At 40.2% G+C, this 13635-nt stretch overlaps 2 protein-coding genes across 2 annotated transcripts, besides 10 other annotated features; both read left to right on the top strand.

The window, feature by feature from the left end:
* Positions 1 to 1923: part of a biological region, named in NCBI's record as "hemoglobin, activating region", that runs on past the window's edge. NCBI's record gives its function as "regulatory_interactions: Hbb-b1 | Hbb-b2 | Hbb-bh1 | Hbb-bs | Hbb-bt | Hbb-y".
* Positions 227 to 1536: a promoter, noted in NCBI's record as "-1337 to +52 epsilon-y promoter fragment that includes additional CACCC motifs compared to the -158 minimal promoter fragment". NCBI's record gives its function as "Hbb-y gene promoter in transfected MEL cells {active_cell/tissue: MEL}" and the evidence as "EXISTENCE:reporter gene assay evidence [ECO:0000049][PMID:12920040]".
* Positions 807 to 1923: a transcriptional cis regulatory region, noted in NCBI's record as "deleted deltaEy fragment including the Ey promoter, exon 1, intron 1 and most of exon 2". NCBI's record gives its function as "necessary for expression of the Hbb-y gene in embryonic yolk sac {active_cell/tissue: yolk sac(E10.5)}" and the evidence as "EXISTENCE:knockout evidence [ECO:0001091][PMID:12525692, PMID:17077320]".
* Positions 1328 to 1384: a transcriptional cis regulatory region, noted in NCBI's record as "sequence between -100 and -158 that includes a CACCC motif; based on difference between the activities of the HS2 -100 and HS2 -158 promoter constucts". NCBI's record gives its function as "region critical for epsilon-y promoter function in uninduced MEL cells {active_cell/tissue: MEL}" and the evidence as "EXISTENCE:reporter gene assay evidence [ECO:0000049][PMID:12920040]".
* Positions 1328 to 1536: a promoter, noted in NCBI's record as "-158 to +52 epsilon-y promoter fragment". NCBI's record gives its function as "Hbb-y gene minimal promoter in transfected MEL cells {active_cell/tissue: MEL}" and the evidence as "EXISTENCE:reporter gene assay evidence [ECO:0000049][PMID:12920040]".
* Positions 1362 to 1384: a protein binding site, noted in NCBI's record as "22-bp epsilon-y-CACCC Sp1- and Sp3-binding oligomer". NCBI's record gives its function as "necessary for Hbb-y promoter activity and binds SP1 and SP3 in MEL cells {active_cell/tissue: MEL}" and the evidence as "EXISTENCE:protein binding evidence [ECO:0000024][PMID:12920040]".
* Positions 1362 to 1384: a protein binding site, noted in NCBI's record as "22-bp epsilon-y-CACCC BKLF- and EKLF-binding oligomer". NCBI's record gives its function as "necessary for Hbb-y promoter activity and binds BKLF and EKLF in SCFA-induced MEL cells {active_cell/tissue: MEL(+SCFA)}" and the evidence as "EXISTENCE:protein binding evidence [ECO:0000024][PMID:12920040]".
* Positions 1482 to 2935, top strand: Hbb-y (hemoglobin Y, beta-like embryonic chain). Its single transcript, NM_008221.4, has 3 exons — positions 1482 to 1628; positions 1719 to 1941; positions 2687 to 2935. The coding sequence occupies exons 1-3, from the start codon at positions 1537 to 1539 to the stop codon at positions 2813 to 2815; spliced, it is 444 nt and encodes a 147-aa protein (NP_032247.1). The 5' UTR covers positions 1482 to 1536; the 3' UTR covers positions 2816 to 2935.
* Positions 7024 to 7856: an enhancer, noted in NCBI's record as "HS-E1 reporter construct fragment". NCBI's record gives its function as "enhances expression of the Hbb-y and Hbb-b1 promoters in transfected MEL and K562 erythroid cells" and the evidence as "EXISTENCE:reporter gene assay evidence [ECO:0000049][PMID:21321362]".
* Positions 7043 to 7770: an enhancer, noted in NCBI's record as "deleted HS-E1 fragment". NCBI's record gives its function as "necessary for high-level embryonic beta-globin gene expression and for embryonic domain-wide histone acetylation patterns" and the evidence as "EXISTENCE:knockout evidence [ECO:0001091][PMID:21321362]".
* Positions 7112 to 7827: a DNAseI hypersensitive site, noted in NCBI's record as "hypersensitive site HS-E1; observed in primitive erythroid cells; the nucleotide coordinates are approximate for this feature". NCBI's record gives the evidence for it as "EXISTENCE:in vivo cleavage assay evidence [ECO:0001075][PMID:21321362]".
* Positions 11527 to 13051, top strand: Hbb-bh1 (hemoglobin Z, beta-like embryonic chain). The gene is made up of 3 exons (NM_008219.3): positions 11527 to 11670; positions 11776 to 11998; positions 12809 to 13051. Exons 1-3 carry the CDS (start codon positions 11579 to 11581, stop codon positions 12935 to 12937), a joined length of 444 nt encoding a protein of 147 aa, NP_032245.1. The 5' UTR covers positions 11527 to 11578; the 3' UTR covers positions 12938 to 13051.
* Positions 13052 to 13635: the final 584 nt, after the last annotated feature.

Genomic DNA, 13635 nt, shown 5'->3' with positions numbered 1-13635 from the left:
ACACATAACAAATCATCATAAAAGCCAGGGCAAGCCAAAGGTTATAGAGAAGATCCTCTGGGTAAATTTGGAACACAAAGATTTGAGACACCGAAGCCACATTGCTAAATGAAAAATAGGCACTATCACTTGGGCCCCACAAGAAAAACAAACAAATGTAAAAAATAAAACAGAACTAAACTAAATAAAATGAAAGTCTTGGAAGAGAAACTCTTAGGGGGGTTAGGAGCACAAGAAGCCATAGAGGAGGTAAAAGGAAGAAATGCAGGCAGAACTGACCAGAGGCAGGTTGGAGGACAACTTTCCTATAAATAGGAAAGCCAAACTGTGACCAAATCTGGAGCCTTCCTCCCTTGGTCAACAGTTCTCTCACCTTACAGTTATATCACTTTTGTGATTCTGTTTATTTGAATAAAAGGTGGATAATGATAACTGTCTTGCCAGATGCAGATTAAATAGGATGGTGTAAAACTATCCTTCATGCACATGGATGCAGTTAAACACATACAAATGTAGGCTTTTAATTTCAGGTCCAATACGTAGGAGATAGCTAATAATTCCAAGAAGAGATTAGAAATCAAGCACACTAGCCATCCTTTAGTTATAATAAACACTATCCACAAATGTTTCTCAAGGATATTGATGAATCAACTCACTCATTCCTCAGTTGAATCACAAGCCTAGTTTAAAGTTATTTCAGTTCCACCTCACAGATGAGAAATATCTATATGGGATTAAGCAAGGAAAAAGATCAAAGCAATATTACTAACGGAGTAAGGTTCACAAAGGTTTGGTCAGAGAACTCTCTAGAATCACAAAACAAGAACTTGTTATATCCATCTTCTCTACACTGTCACTTCCTGTTGTTGTATTTTGGAATTGAGTCTTCGGACCCATTGTCAATCCTTTGCTACTGTATTCATCCTCCAGATGCAACTATGTATAAGTCTTGTCTACTTGGGGCAATATATATCTAGGAGATAGAGTTATAAAGCACATATCCCAAGAAAAGGAGAAACAGATGTAATATTGGCATTTCTGTGTCCACAGCACAAATTCCTTTTTTCATGAGTTTGTTCTTATTATTATAGCCATTCTTTCCCTAAACGGTAAAGTTATTTTAGACTGGATTTTTTTTCCTATAGTGGGCTAAACTCCTCTTTCTGTGCCTTTGTTGGAAAAAGTGATAAGAGAAATGGGCGTTATACTGGGAGTTTACATGTGGAGAGTAGAAAATGAAAAGAGAATAAGCAAAACAAAGAGAGTTTTTGTTGAAGGAGGAGCCAAAAAAGAAAGAATACCTCCATATCTAATGTGCATTATCATAAACACAGTGTACAGTTTTTGCTGACCCTCCCATGACCTGGCTCCACCCATGAGGACCACGGGTCAGGCTGACCAATAGCTTCAAAGAATAATGCAGAACAAAGGGTCAGAACATTGTCTGTGAAGCATAAAAGGCCACCACTTCTAGCAGCAGTACATACTTGCTTCTGACACTCCTGTGATCACCAGCAACCTCCCAGACTTGCCATCATGGTGAACTTTACTGCTGAGGAAAAGACCCTCATCAATGGCCTGTGGAGTAAGGTCAATGTTGAAGAGGTTGGTGGTGAAGCCTTGGGAAGGTAAGAATTGTTTTTAGGGTACAAAGAGCTAGGGAAATCAAGAATTCTGAGGCTCCCTTATATTTCTACTTGTCTTTCTCCACTTCACAGGCTTCTTGTTGTGTACCCATGGACCCATAGATTTTTTGACAGCTTTGGGAACTTGTCCTCTGCTTCTGCCATAATGGGCAACCCAAGGGTCAAAGCCCATGGCAAGAAGGTGCTGACTGCTTTTGGAGAGTCCATTAAGAATCTAGACAACCTCAAGTCTGCCTTGGCCAAGCTCAGTGAACTGCACTGTGACAAGCTACATGTGGATCCTGAGAACTTCAAAGTGAGTCTAGGGCAATGCCACAAATTTATTTTGGATTTGTCTCGGGGACAAAATGAGAAGCCAAGAATATGAATAAGGGGGTGCTTACTTAGCTGTCAAAGTTAATTAATTGGTCCCAGTAGGGTGACAGTGAATGGCTGTAAGAAACCTAAATTAGTTTACAAACATTTAGAAAATTTTGTCGTGATAAAATTTTCTTGGATTTATCATGGAGAGTAATATGAAAAGTAGTAGATCTATGCAAGAAGAAATGGAATAGGGAGTGGAAAAATCTTAACTTTTTGTGGGTCCTATTGATTGATGTTGAAGAAAAGTCTTGCAAGACAACCTTATGGTGAATTTTCTCAATAAACATAAAATTGTATTAAATTTCCAGGTGAATATCTTGACAAATGGAGGCTTGTTCTTACATTGGGGGTAGTTTTAAAACTCCACCAACAGCAGTAGGAAAACACAAATTCTGAATTTACAGATACTAGACAACTGTAGAATGAGAATAACGACAGGCAAATAAATATGCTGAGAATAGAAGGTATGAGAATCCAGGCAGAACAGTGGTGAGTGGGAAAAAAAGAGGAACAATAGAAAAATGGAATCTCTGCTCATCAGAGATGATTGAGGAAGCTTTGATGCTGAATGTGTTAAAGAGTATGGGTTCAAAATATTTCTTTGTTTTTTTAATGCTTATTCGTTTCAAATCTTCATTTAACACACCGATTTGTTTCTTTTGTCTTTCCATCAACAGCTCTTGGGTAATGTGCTGGTGATTGTTTTGGCTAGTCACTTCGGCAATGAATTCACAGCTGAGATGCAGGCTGCCTGGCAGAAGCTGGTGGCTGGGGTGGCCACTGCGCTGTCCCACAAGTACCACTGAGCCCTCTCTCTAGCTGTCCAGCAATCCTGTGTGTCCGCTATGCCTCCTTTCTGCACATGAATACTGGACTGTTCCTTGAAAGCACATCATGTTTAATAAAGATCATCCTTCCTGGTAATCAAAAATTCAGTTTTGTCTTGTCTGCTTTCTACTTTTATGCTAAAGACACATATTTGATGTGTTTTTGGAAAGGGGGAAGCACAGGAAGACTCAGGCATTTATCTGAAACCTGCAGGGACTCAAGAGAGAAACGTAGAAGCCATGGAAGGCTTCTACAGGCCCAGTGAGAGTCTAAAGCTGAGAAAGAATTCTCAGAGAGAAGAAAGAAATTTAGTGGAGAAGGCATTGTGTATGGAACATATGAACATTTACTGTAGAGGGTGAAGAAAAGGGTGACAAGTGATACCTTGCAGCAGGTTGTGACATCCCATTACCATTAGGAAAAAGCTTTTACAAGATCCAAGAGCTAATTTAGAATTAACTTTCTTTAAAAAAGCATTTGTTGGGTAACCAATTGGTGTGCTCTGCCCCGGGGAAGACTCTTGATCCAGCTCTCAGCAACCCTTAGTTGACTGTAATTCTTTGTGTATGGTTGAGGTCTCATGGGCTTTATTTACCCCACCCATATTAGCAAATGTGTATCACAGCAAGCTTCATGGTCTTTTGGCTCTTACAATCTTTTGCCCTTCTTCTGAAGTGTTCCCTGATCCTTAGGTGTGTAGATGTATCCACTGAGGTTAGGCTCCACAACTCTGAAGTTTGAATGGTTGTGGATTTCTGTACTGGTCTTTGTCTATTGCAAAGAGTGTTCTACATGAGAGGAGAAGACTACAACTTATACATATACACACACACACACACACATACATACAATTACAATGGCAAAATGACACGATTTTGAAACATGGGGAGGGGGCAACATTGGAGATGTAAAGTGAATTAATTAGTGGGGAAAAAAGAAAATAAAAAAGTAAAAAAAAAATCATAATAAAAGTAAATTATTTTTTAAAATAATTAAAATTAAAATTTGCAACTGTTCAGAAAAGTTTTTCAGACAGACATTTGGTGTCTCGGTATGTAAGTCAGTTGATGAAATGAATCTCTGGGGTATATGAATCCTGAGACTGGAGCACTACCAAAAAGACACAAAGTAGCAGACTTATAGAGTTGGTTATAGAATCCTCCTCACTTTTGTGTTTTATTTTAGAAGGTAGCAGATACATGTAAGTAGACTAGCCCTTGAAATTGACATTTTGTTCTAGGGAAGGAGAAATACCCTATTTATGTGGATTCTAATGACTAACCCTTCAGCAAAAATACGAGAGAAAACTTGACAGATGTTTCTCATTGGTTTGATGAACTTCCTAAAAAATATTACAATCCCAATGAGTAATATCATAAGTAGTCCCTGCTTCCTTCATTATAGGAAACTCTAGTAAATACATGGTAATCCTGTATTTGTAGAAGCCAGGCCATTGTTGAATGAGAAAAGGGGCAAGAAACAAAAGTGGCAGACTGAGGAAAAGTAAGGAACAAGTAGAGAAGGACCGAATGGGGTCGAGGAGGGCCCTTGAGCAATGAGATTGAACCAGCATCCTCATTAGAGTGGACAGACTGCTGGGGAGTCCTCAAGGAGACTAACTTACAAATGCTGTTTGTCCTGTAAATTCTTTTCTTTATTTCCTTTTCTCATTTTTGTATATCTTTTTGTGTTTCCTTCCATAGCTCCTGGGTAACATGCTGGTGATTGTTCTTTCTTCTTACTTTGGCAAGGAATTCACAGCTGAGGTGCAGGCTGCCTGGCAGAAGTTGGTGGTTGGGGTGGCCACTGCTCTGTCCCACAAGTACCACTGAGCCCTTTCCCTGATGTCCAGCATTCTGTACACCCCTCAGCTCTGCCATACCCATGGCCACTGTGCTGGTCTCTGAAAGCAGGGCTTCTGCTTAATAAAGTCCATTCTTTTCAGTAACCCATGAGTCATATTTTGTTGTGTCTGTTTCTTACTTTTGTGTTTAAAGAAAGAAGGCTGATGGGCAGATGGTAAGGGAGCGAGACAGAAGGACGCTTGAGTTTCTTTTAGAACTTTGCTGGAATTCAGGAGAGGAAAGTAGATGTTACAGAATTTTTCTAGAGCCCCAGGAAAGATGAGAAGTTGGGGATAATTCTCATGTAGGAAAGCAAAGGGTTAATGCCGTGGAGAAAAAAGTTCTGTGGTAGTCACTAAAACTTAGTGTAGAGGGTGAAGAAATGCATGACAAATGATCACCTACAGTCTGTGTTATGTGCCATTTAATTAAGTTAAACTTTAGACAGATCTAATGCTCAACCTGAGATAATCAGTTTAATTATTTTAAAAAATAATTTACTTTTATTATGATTTTTTTTACTTTTTTATTTTCTTTTTTCCCCACTAATTAATTCACTTTACATCTCCAATGTTGCCCCCTCCCCATCCCCCCTCACACAATTTCTTCTCACATCCTGCCTCTTCTCCTCTGAAAGGGTTGATCCCCTCCTAGGGTATCCCCGCCCACACACACACAACCCTGGCATATCAACTCTCTTCCTGACTAGGCACATCTTTTCCCACTGAGGTCAGACAAGGCCATCCACTTAGGGGAATTGATTCTACAGACAGTGAACAGCTTTAGAGACAGACAGGCTTATATTTTCCAGTTGTTGGGGGAACCACAAGAAGATTGAGCTACACATCTGCTACATATGTGCTGGGACCTAGGTTCAGCGTGTATAAGCTCTTTGATTGGTGGTACAGTCTCTGAGACCCCCTAACAGTCCAGGTTAGTTACTCTGTTGGTCTTTCTGTGGAGTTCCTATTCCCTTAGAGTCCCTCTATCTTACATAAGAGTCCCAAGCTGCATTCAATGTTGGCATTCGTTTCCAGGAGGGGTTCAGGTTTAAGTGTGGGAGGAGACAGGAGAGGGGGCCAAAGGGCCTGGAGAATGAATGGAAATCTGCAGTTGGCAATGTTGTAGGTATGGGGGAACATTACAAGAATGTGCCATAAACCTGAGATGGGGGAGGCTCCTGAGGGTTCATGGGGGAGGTAACCTTATCTGAGACTCATAGCAGTGGGGGTATGGAATCTGAAAAGTCCACCTACAGTAGCCAGACTGGAAGTCCAGTGGAGGAATAAGGACACTAACCCATCCACAAAACATTTGACCCCAATTTGTTCTGTCTACAAGAAATGTAGAAACAGAGAGGGAACAGGAATTGAGGGAATGGCCAACCAATAACAGGCCCAACTGTAGAACCATCCCATGGACAAGCACTACTCCTTGACCCCATACTCACTTATGCTTGCAGACAGGAGCCTAGCATCACCATCTTCCTAGAGGTTCCACACAGCAGCTGACTTAAAAAAAAAAGATTTATTTCTCTTAATCAAGTATCTCTGCATTTATCTGTGTTTGGGTTTGTGCACGTGAGTATAGGAGACTATAGGCATCAAGTTCCACTAGAGCTGGAGTTACAGATGGTTGCGAGCTGTATATGCTGAGAATTCAGGTGCTCTGAGGAAAGTATTTGCTCTCAAACACGGAGTCATCATCTCTCCCACGCTAAATGAACATTCTCCAACAGATACTATATCAGATGTCCTCTGGAACTGATGAAAGAAAAGGGACAAGTTGATAGAAAGCATTAAATATATAAGAAAAAGTTTCAATGAAACCACCACTTCAGACTTGTTTTTTGAAGGCATTCCTTGTCTCAAGGAGGAATGAAAGCTAAGAGATGCGACCACTGTGCTTTTCTGTGCTACTGTAATAAGCAATATGATTATGATAGGGAAAGAATATAAATGGAATCTTCTCCAGACAGGTGGGCATGATAATTTCATACACAGGACATCTACAAAAATGCCAAAAAGTTCTGTCATTTAAGGTCACTGAACTAGATCTTGATGATTTGTATAAAACTAGAAGATGCTGAAGAGATAAAATACTGGCAAAAGTAGACAATAGGGATCTTAATTATAAAAATCTCAATATTAATACTTTATTAAGCATTAAACAATAACACTTACCTGGTGAAATATGCTTATCACTCCACTACTTGAAAGGCTAAGCAAAGTGTCACAGTTTCAAGAGTTACCTGAGCAACAGATTGAGTTCAAGGACAACCAAAGAACTCAATGAGTTGCTACCTCAGAATGAATAATAAAAACCTGGTCTGAGGGTGCTGCTCAGAGCAGAGCACTGTCCTAACATGTGGACTGCTAGGGAATCAAGATCCACTAGCACTAAACAAAAGACACCAACTGAATTGATTAGTAAAGAATAAGCAGTCTCAGGATTTCTGACTCAAGAAATGGTATTACTAAGAAAAATATTCTTAAGGATCCAATTTAACTTAAATGCTTAGGAACCATTACAGAGATATAAAAGTTTAAAATGAAGAGGTGAAGCAAGGCATGCAACCTGAGGTAATGTTCAAAGGTGGGATGGGGGAGACAGTGTCAGATTAACTCTAATATATGAGAAGAAAACAGAAGATAGTAGAAGATGAAATCACAAATACTGAGTGGACATAACTACATAAAGTGTACATTGACTTGGAAAACTCATGTGGATAAAACACACTTGAGAGAATTTAAAGGTGCTCAAAGAAATTCAAGCCCTAGTCAATCTCTTGTCAAGGCTGGTGATCTTTAAGTGGTAGAGGTAAGATAACCACATTTTAGCTACTAAACTATATTCCCTCATCCTGATTCCATAGATTGGTTAGAGTATGACTGGTGGATTGTATTTCAAGTTGTCTTTGTCCACTTTAAATATGAAAGAACAATGATTCTTGTAGTTTTAGGCTATCAACAACATTGGCCTTTTTGGTCTACAGCATTTCAATATGGCAATTAACAGGAAAACAAACCAAACCAAACAAACAATAGCAACAAAAATGCAGGCGTTGTATATGACACTCGTTTTCTCTGGACCTGTCAAGAGATGAGACAATGCCCATTTTTTATAAATTTACTTTTCTCCTTATGCCATCATGAATATTTTGGCTCTAGAAATCAGCGGATAAAAGATGGCAATTATGCAGTGGTGGGAGGAAAGTATATTTGCCAAATGTTTCAGGGCTATATATACCTATAACCACTCCAATGGAAAAAAAGAGATAACTGAAAAATAGTTCTTCATATGTGCACACACACATTCACATATACAGGTAGGATGATAAAAGACTTTTGCTTGTTTTATTTCTCAAGACAAGGTCCTCTTCTGTAGCTTCGATGGCTTAGAACTTAATATGTAGACTGTGTGCTAGCCTCAAGCTCACAGAGATGTGTCTGCCTCCTTCTTCTGAGTGCTGGGATTAAAGGCATGTGCTATTCTGTGCAGCCTATGATAGTCAATATACATTTGCAATAAAAATTATTTGAGAGAAGTACTATGACCCTAGAATAGTAGTGCATAAGAAATGAGTAGTATTCAAAGGTTATGTCATTATAGTTTCTCATTCCTATTAAGGAAGATGGATTCCTCTGTTAGATTATGAGCACTGCAGCAACACACCCACCATGTTCCACTTTATTATTTTTATATTTAGTGATCATGGATATTATCAGCTTCACTGTCACAGAAATATTTATTTTCTCTTCCTTCAGAACACTGAATTTGCTATTACAACATTTTCCAGTATCTTTCTGTGACATGTTACTTCTAGACATTCTGGACACAACAAACTTAACTCTTCATTATGTAGAGAAACTGAATTCCATACCACCATGTCCTGTCCTTGTTAATCCCAATTGTTAATTTTCTTCCTAGTAATAACATATTAAAATCTTTTTTGTTTGATATACTTACTCATTTCTGTATCTTCTATCTCCTAGTGAATGAGGCTAGAGAAAAGTTCTGTCTTGTCTCTCATTCATTATAAATCCCAGGACTTGTGAAGGATAATTCTACAGAGAGGCAGCAGGAATGGGTGGGTGGGTGAATGAACACCCTCATAGCAGGGGGAGGGGAGATAGGATAGGAGGGCTTGGGGGGATGGGAAAGGGGATAACAATTGAAATGTAAATTTAAAAAATCAATAAAAGAGAAACAAAAGATCCCAGGACTAATAATAATAATTATCACATAGTTATGAGACAAATAATGATTGAGTGAACATTTGAGATTACATGAATTAGCTGTCATAAAGAAACGGTTTCAAAATCCTGGACTAACATGACATGGGGATTATGGAGGGTCTATTAATAGACATGAACTAATTAATACAACTTTGTAGGAAATTCCCCCAAGACTCTGCTGAAGAGCAACTTAGGGTTACTGGTTAAGATATTTGGAAGCTTAAACTCAGGACTACCAACTATCCTCCAAGATTAAATCATGGAGATAGAAGCTAAAGGAATATATATGTACATATTTGCCATCTCACGAATGACTTCCTTTTAAAAGATCATAGCTCTAGAAGGTACCAGAGATCGGGGAGCTGAGAAACTTTCAGGATTCAAAGGGAGGGACCTAAGATGAAATGCCCTATAATGAGAAGAGGGAACTTGTAGAGTCCACCTCCAGTGGAAAGACAGGGCATCAAGTGTAGGGATGGTGTTGCCATCCCACAGTCATAAACTCTGACCCAATACTGAAGGATAATTCTACAGAGAGGCAGCAGGAATGGGTGGGTGGGACGAATGGAGAAGAGCCTGAGGAAAAAAAGGTTCAGTGACTGGCCCTATTTAGAATCCAGTTCATGGGGAGGCTCCAAGGCATGACACTATTACTGATATTATGGTGTGCTTACAGACAAAGTCTAGCATGGCTGTCCAACATGAAGCTGAGTCAGATGCAGATACATACACCTAACCAATGGACAGAAGTCATGGACCCCTGTGGATGAACTAGGGAAAAGCTGGAAGAAGCTGATGAGGAGGGCAACCCTATATGAAGTTTCAACTGACCTAGACTCCTGAGATCTCTCACACACTGAGCCACCAACCAGGCAGCATACACCAGCTGATATGAGGTCACTGACACAGATACAGCAGAGGACTGCCTTGTCTGGCCTCAGTGAGAGAAGATGCACCTAACCTTTGAGAGACTTGAGGTCCCAGGGAGTGGGGAGGTCTGGTGTAGTGGGAGTGGGGAGGCATCTTCTTGGAGATAGGGGAGGAGGTATGGGATGAAGAACAATCAGAAGGCAGACGGGGAGGGAGATAACAATTAGACTGTAAAAAAAAAAGATTTATCAGTGAAAAGAAAGAAACAGAGGGGGGGAGGGAGAGGGGGAGGGGGAAGGGGAGGGGAGGGGGAGGGGGAGAAAGAGGGAGAGGGAGAAGGAGAAGGAGAAGGAGAAGGAGAAGGAGAAGGAGAAGGAGAAGGAGAAGGAGAAGGAGAAGAAGAAGAAGGAGAAGGAGAAGGAGAAGGAGAAGGAGAAGGAGAAGGAGAAGGAGAAGGAGAAGGAGAAGGAGAAGGAGAAGGAGAAGGAGAAGGAGAAGGAGAAGGAGAAGGAGAAGAAGAAGAAGAAGAAGAAGAAGAAGAAGAAGAAGAAGAAGAAGAAGAAGAAGAAGAAGAAGAAGAAGAAGAAGAGGAAGAAGAGGAGAACATAGCTGGTTCTTGTTAACATTGCATGTTCTTTACAGCCATGCAAATAAAAATCTCTATTGACCACTACGTTAAAATAGCTACAAAACCTTAAAAGCTGTCAGTAGAAACTCACTGCTAGGGATGAACTTCATAATGTATAATCCAGTCCTAGCTGTGATAGTGCATGTGTTACTGCATGGAAATACCCTGTCTCTTCACAGTTAGGTTACAAACACACAAAAAGTGAAAACAGAGCTGAGTTGAAGAAACCTGAAAGCTTGATCATTTAGTGTTCTCAGTATTTAACCAGTAATGATCATAGAGAAGGCTAAACCCTCACCCTTTTCACCAGGCAGCTACACTTATCCTGGGTGGGTGGGTGGGGGCTGCCAATTGTATGGTGTCAACACTGTGCATTCAATGGGTGGAAAATGCTGTCATGTACACAGACTTCTCTACTTTAGTGTATGATGGAATGTGGAGACATGTTGTACTTCTACACAGTAATACATATATATATATATATGTGTGTGTGTGTGTGTGTTATAAATATGTGTGTGTGTGTGTGTGTGTATATATATATATTTTTACTTAGAAACTGAAATGTATTAGGAATGGCTTTCCTGGGGCTGTGGGAAATAAGAAGATCATGTCCTAAGCCTACTGAAAATGCATTCAATGGTTTTGCACACCACATCTTTCTTATACGTGGCTTGTGAGTAAGACTCATATTTCTATCACTTAGGTTCGTAACCCCATTCCTAAAAATAGCCTCTGGCTCACTGAGGCGTTCCCATGTTTGCCTATGCTTCAACTTAAATGTATTAATCCCTCTAAGTCTGAAGTGAAAAAGGGAAGAATGTGAAAGACACCCTTGCAAATCTCCTGTTGGGGGAAGGAGCTAAAGAGAAGGAAAGAAGGAAAGAAAGACGGTGAACTCTGGGAAAGCTGCAGCAGGAGGCTCTGTCTCTCCGAGGCAGGGGGCCTACTGGACACTATCTTAGTGCATTGCTATCTAGAACTTACCCCACTGGACCCCACCCCTGTCTTGCCCAGACTCTCTTGACCAATAGCCTCAGAGTCCTGGGGAGGGGTAAGGGGAGCAAGGTCCAGGGTGAAGAATAAAAGGACAGGTCTTCAGCCTCTTGAATACACTTGCTTTTGCACACTTGAGATCATCTCCAAGCTTCTATACCTCACACCATGGTTCACTTCACAGCTGAGGAGAAGGCAGCTATCACAAGCATCTGGGATAAAGTGGACTTGGAAAAAGTTGGAGGAGAAACTCTGGGAAGGTAAGGAATGGAGGGAAATTGTCCTTGTGCATGGCAGAAATTTCCAGGGTTTCTATAGGGTTTTGTGGCACACTAACTTTTAACTGCTAATGCCCTATGTCTTAGGCTCCTGATTGTTTACCCATGGACTCAGAGATTCTTTGACAAGTTTGGAAACCTCTCTTCTGCCCTGGCCATCATGGGAAACCCCCGGATTAGAGCCCATGGCAAGAAAGTGCTGACATCCTTGGGCTTGGGGGTTAAGAACATGGACAACCTCAAGGAGACCTTTGCTCATCTCAGTGAGCTGCACTGTGACAAGCTTCATGTGGATCCTGAGAACTTCAAGGTCAGTTCTGAGCATGCTCATGTGTTCATTATGGATTTTACTAGGGACAATACTTGGAGTTGAGACTGTGCTTGGCAATGCCTTGACAGAGGTTAGAGTCCATGGGTCCAGAATTCTTGTCAGTAACCGTTGTAGAAATCTTAATATTTAGCTGTGCATATGTTCTGGGCAACAATGATTTGGGTGCAGATTTGAGTGAGCTCCCAGCATTTCTGGGGCCTTGGGTTTGATTCTGAGCATTGGAAACTAAGCATTCAAATATTGGAATTTTTTAAAAAAGGAGTATGTTTTTATAAATTAATACATCTATGCAAGAAGAAACTGAATTTAAGTTAATATCTTATCATTTGAAAGGAAAAATACCTTAATTAATTGTGTCAATCTTAATGTCCAATCCTTTATGGAAGACTCGAGGAGGAAATCAAAATATAGGGTTTTTTTTTCTTATTATTTTGACAACTTTCTAAATGTTTTACTTTCCCACTGAGCATTGGCACAGTTTGAGCCTTCTCTTTGGTTGAACACTCAAATCTACTAAGAATCTTGTATCGCAGTCATGTGTTGATTTAGATTTGACCATTGATGAATGAGACAGGGAGCAAAAAATGGGAGGAGATAAAAAGGGCAGAATGAGGAAAGGTACAGATATAGCCAGTTGAGTGGTGTACAAGAGGAGTCATGTAATTCAGTTGTCAAATGCATAACAGGAGAAGTGATAGGTAGTGAGGGACTGGAATCCTCAAGGAACGTAACTTTTACACGTCACAGATTTGAAACTACTGATCATTCCTATGTGCCTTTTTGTTACAGCTCCTGGGCAACATGTTGGTGATTGTCCTTTCTACTCATTTTGCCAAGGAATTCACCCCAGAGGTGCAGGCTGCCTGGCAGAAGCTGGTGATTGGAGTGGCCAATGCTCTGTCCCACAAGTACCATTAAACTCCATTCCAGTACACTGGCAATCCCATGTGTCTATGATGCCCTCTTTGAGTCCATGGGGACTGCATTGAGAGCACAAATTTTGTTTAATAAAATTGATTCTTAATAACATTGACTTTTTGTTTTTTTTTTGTTTGTTTTTACTTTTATGTTGAAGAAAGATCTCAATGGGCTTGTTGGTGGGAAAAGACAGAAGAAGAAACCAGATAGAGTGAAGTATTAGGGAAAGAGCTAAGTTAAAGATGAGAAAGTTTTCTCCAGGAAGAGATGAAAGGGTCTGTTCAGTATAAGATAGGGTACAAAATATTTACTGTGCAAGGTAAAAAGTAGGGTTGCAGGTGCCAGGAGGTAAAGAAGACTGGTGAGATGTGCTATTTCTTTTTTAAGTTTCACTTTTTGCATATGAGTGAGTGTTTTTCCTGCATAAACATGTGTGTGTCCTACCTGTGTGTGGTGCTCCTGCAAGCCACAATATAGAATTACATCCTCTGGAACTTGAGTTACAGCCAATTGTGAACTGTCAAGTAGGTACTGGGAGCTGAAGTCTGGTCTTTTGAAAGAGCTATTTACCACTGAGCTCCCTCTCTAGCCCAAGATCTGCTAGAGATTTTTAAGAGAATACTTTAAAATATGAACAAAAAGTATTGTTTTTGATTAGTTATATTTCTGAAAGAGCTATCTTACATCTTGTGAGACTG

This window comes from Mus musculus, chromosome 7, assembly GCF_000001635.26.
Source record: "Mus musculus strain C57BL/6J chromosome 7, GRCm38.p6 C57BL/6J".
Lineage (NCBI taxonomy): Eukaryota > Metazoa > Chordata > Mammalia > Rodentia > Muridae > Mus > Mus musculus.
Note: the sequence above shows the minus strand (reverse complement) of the source record. Positions and strands in the feature narration are given on the sequence as shown.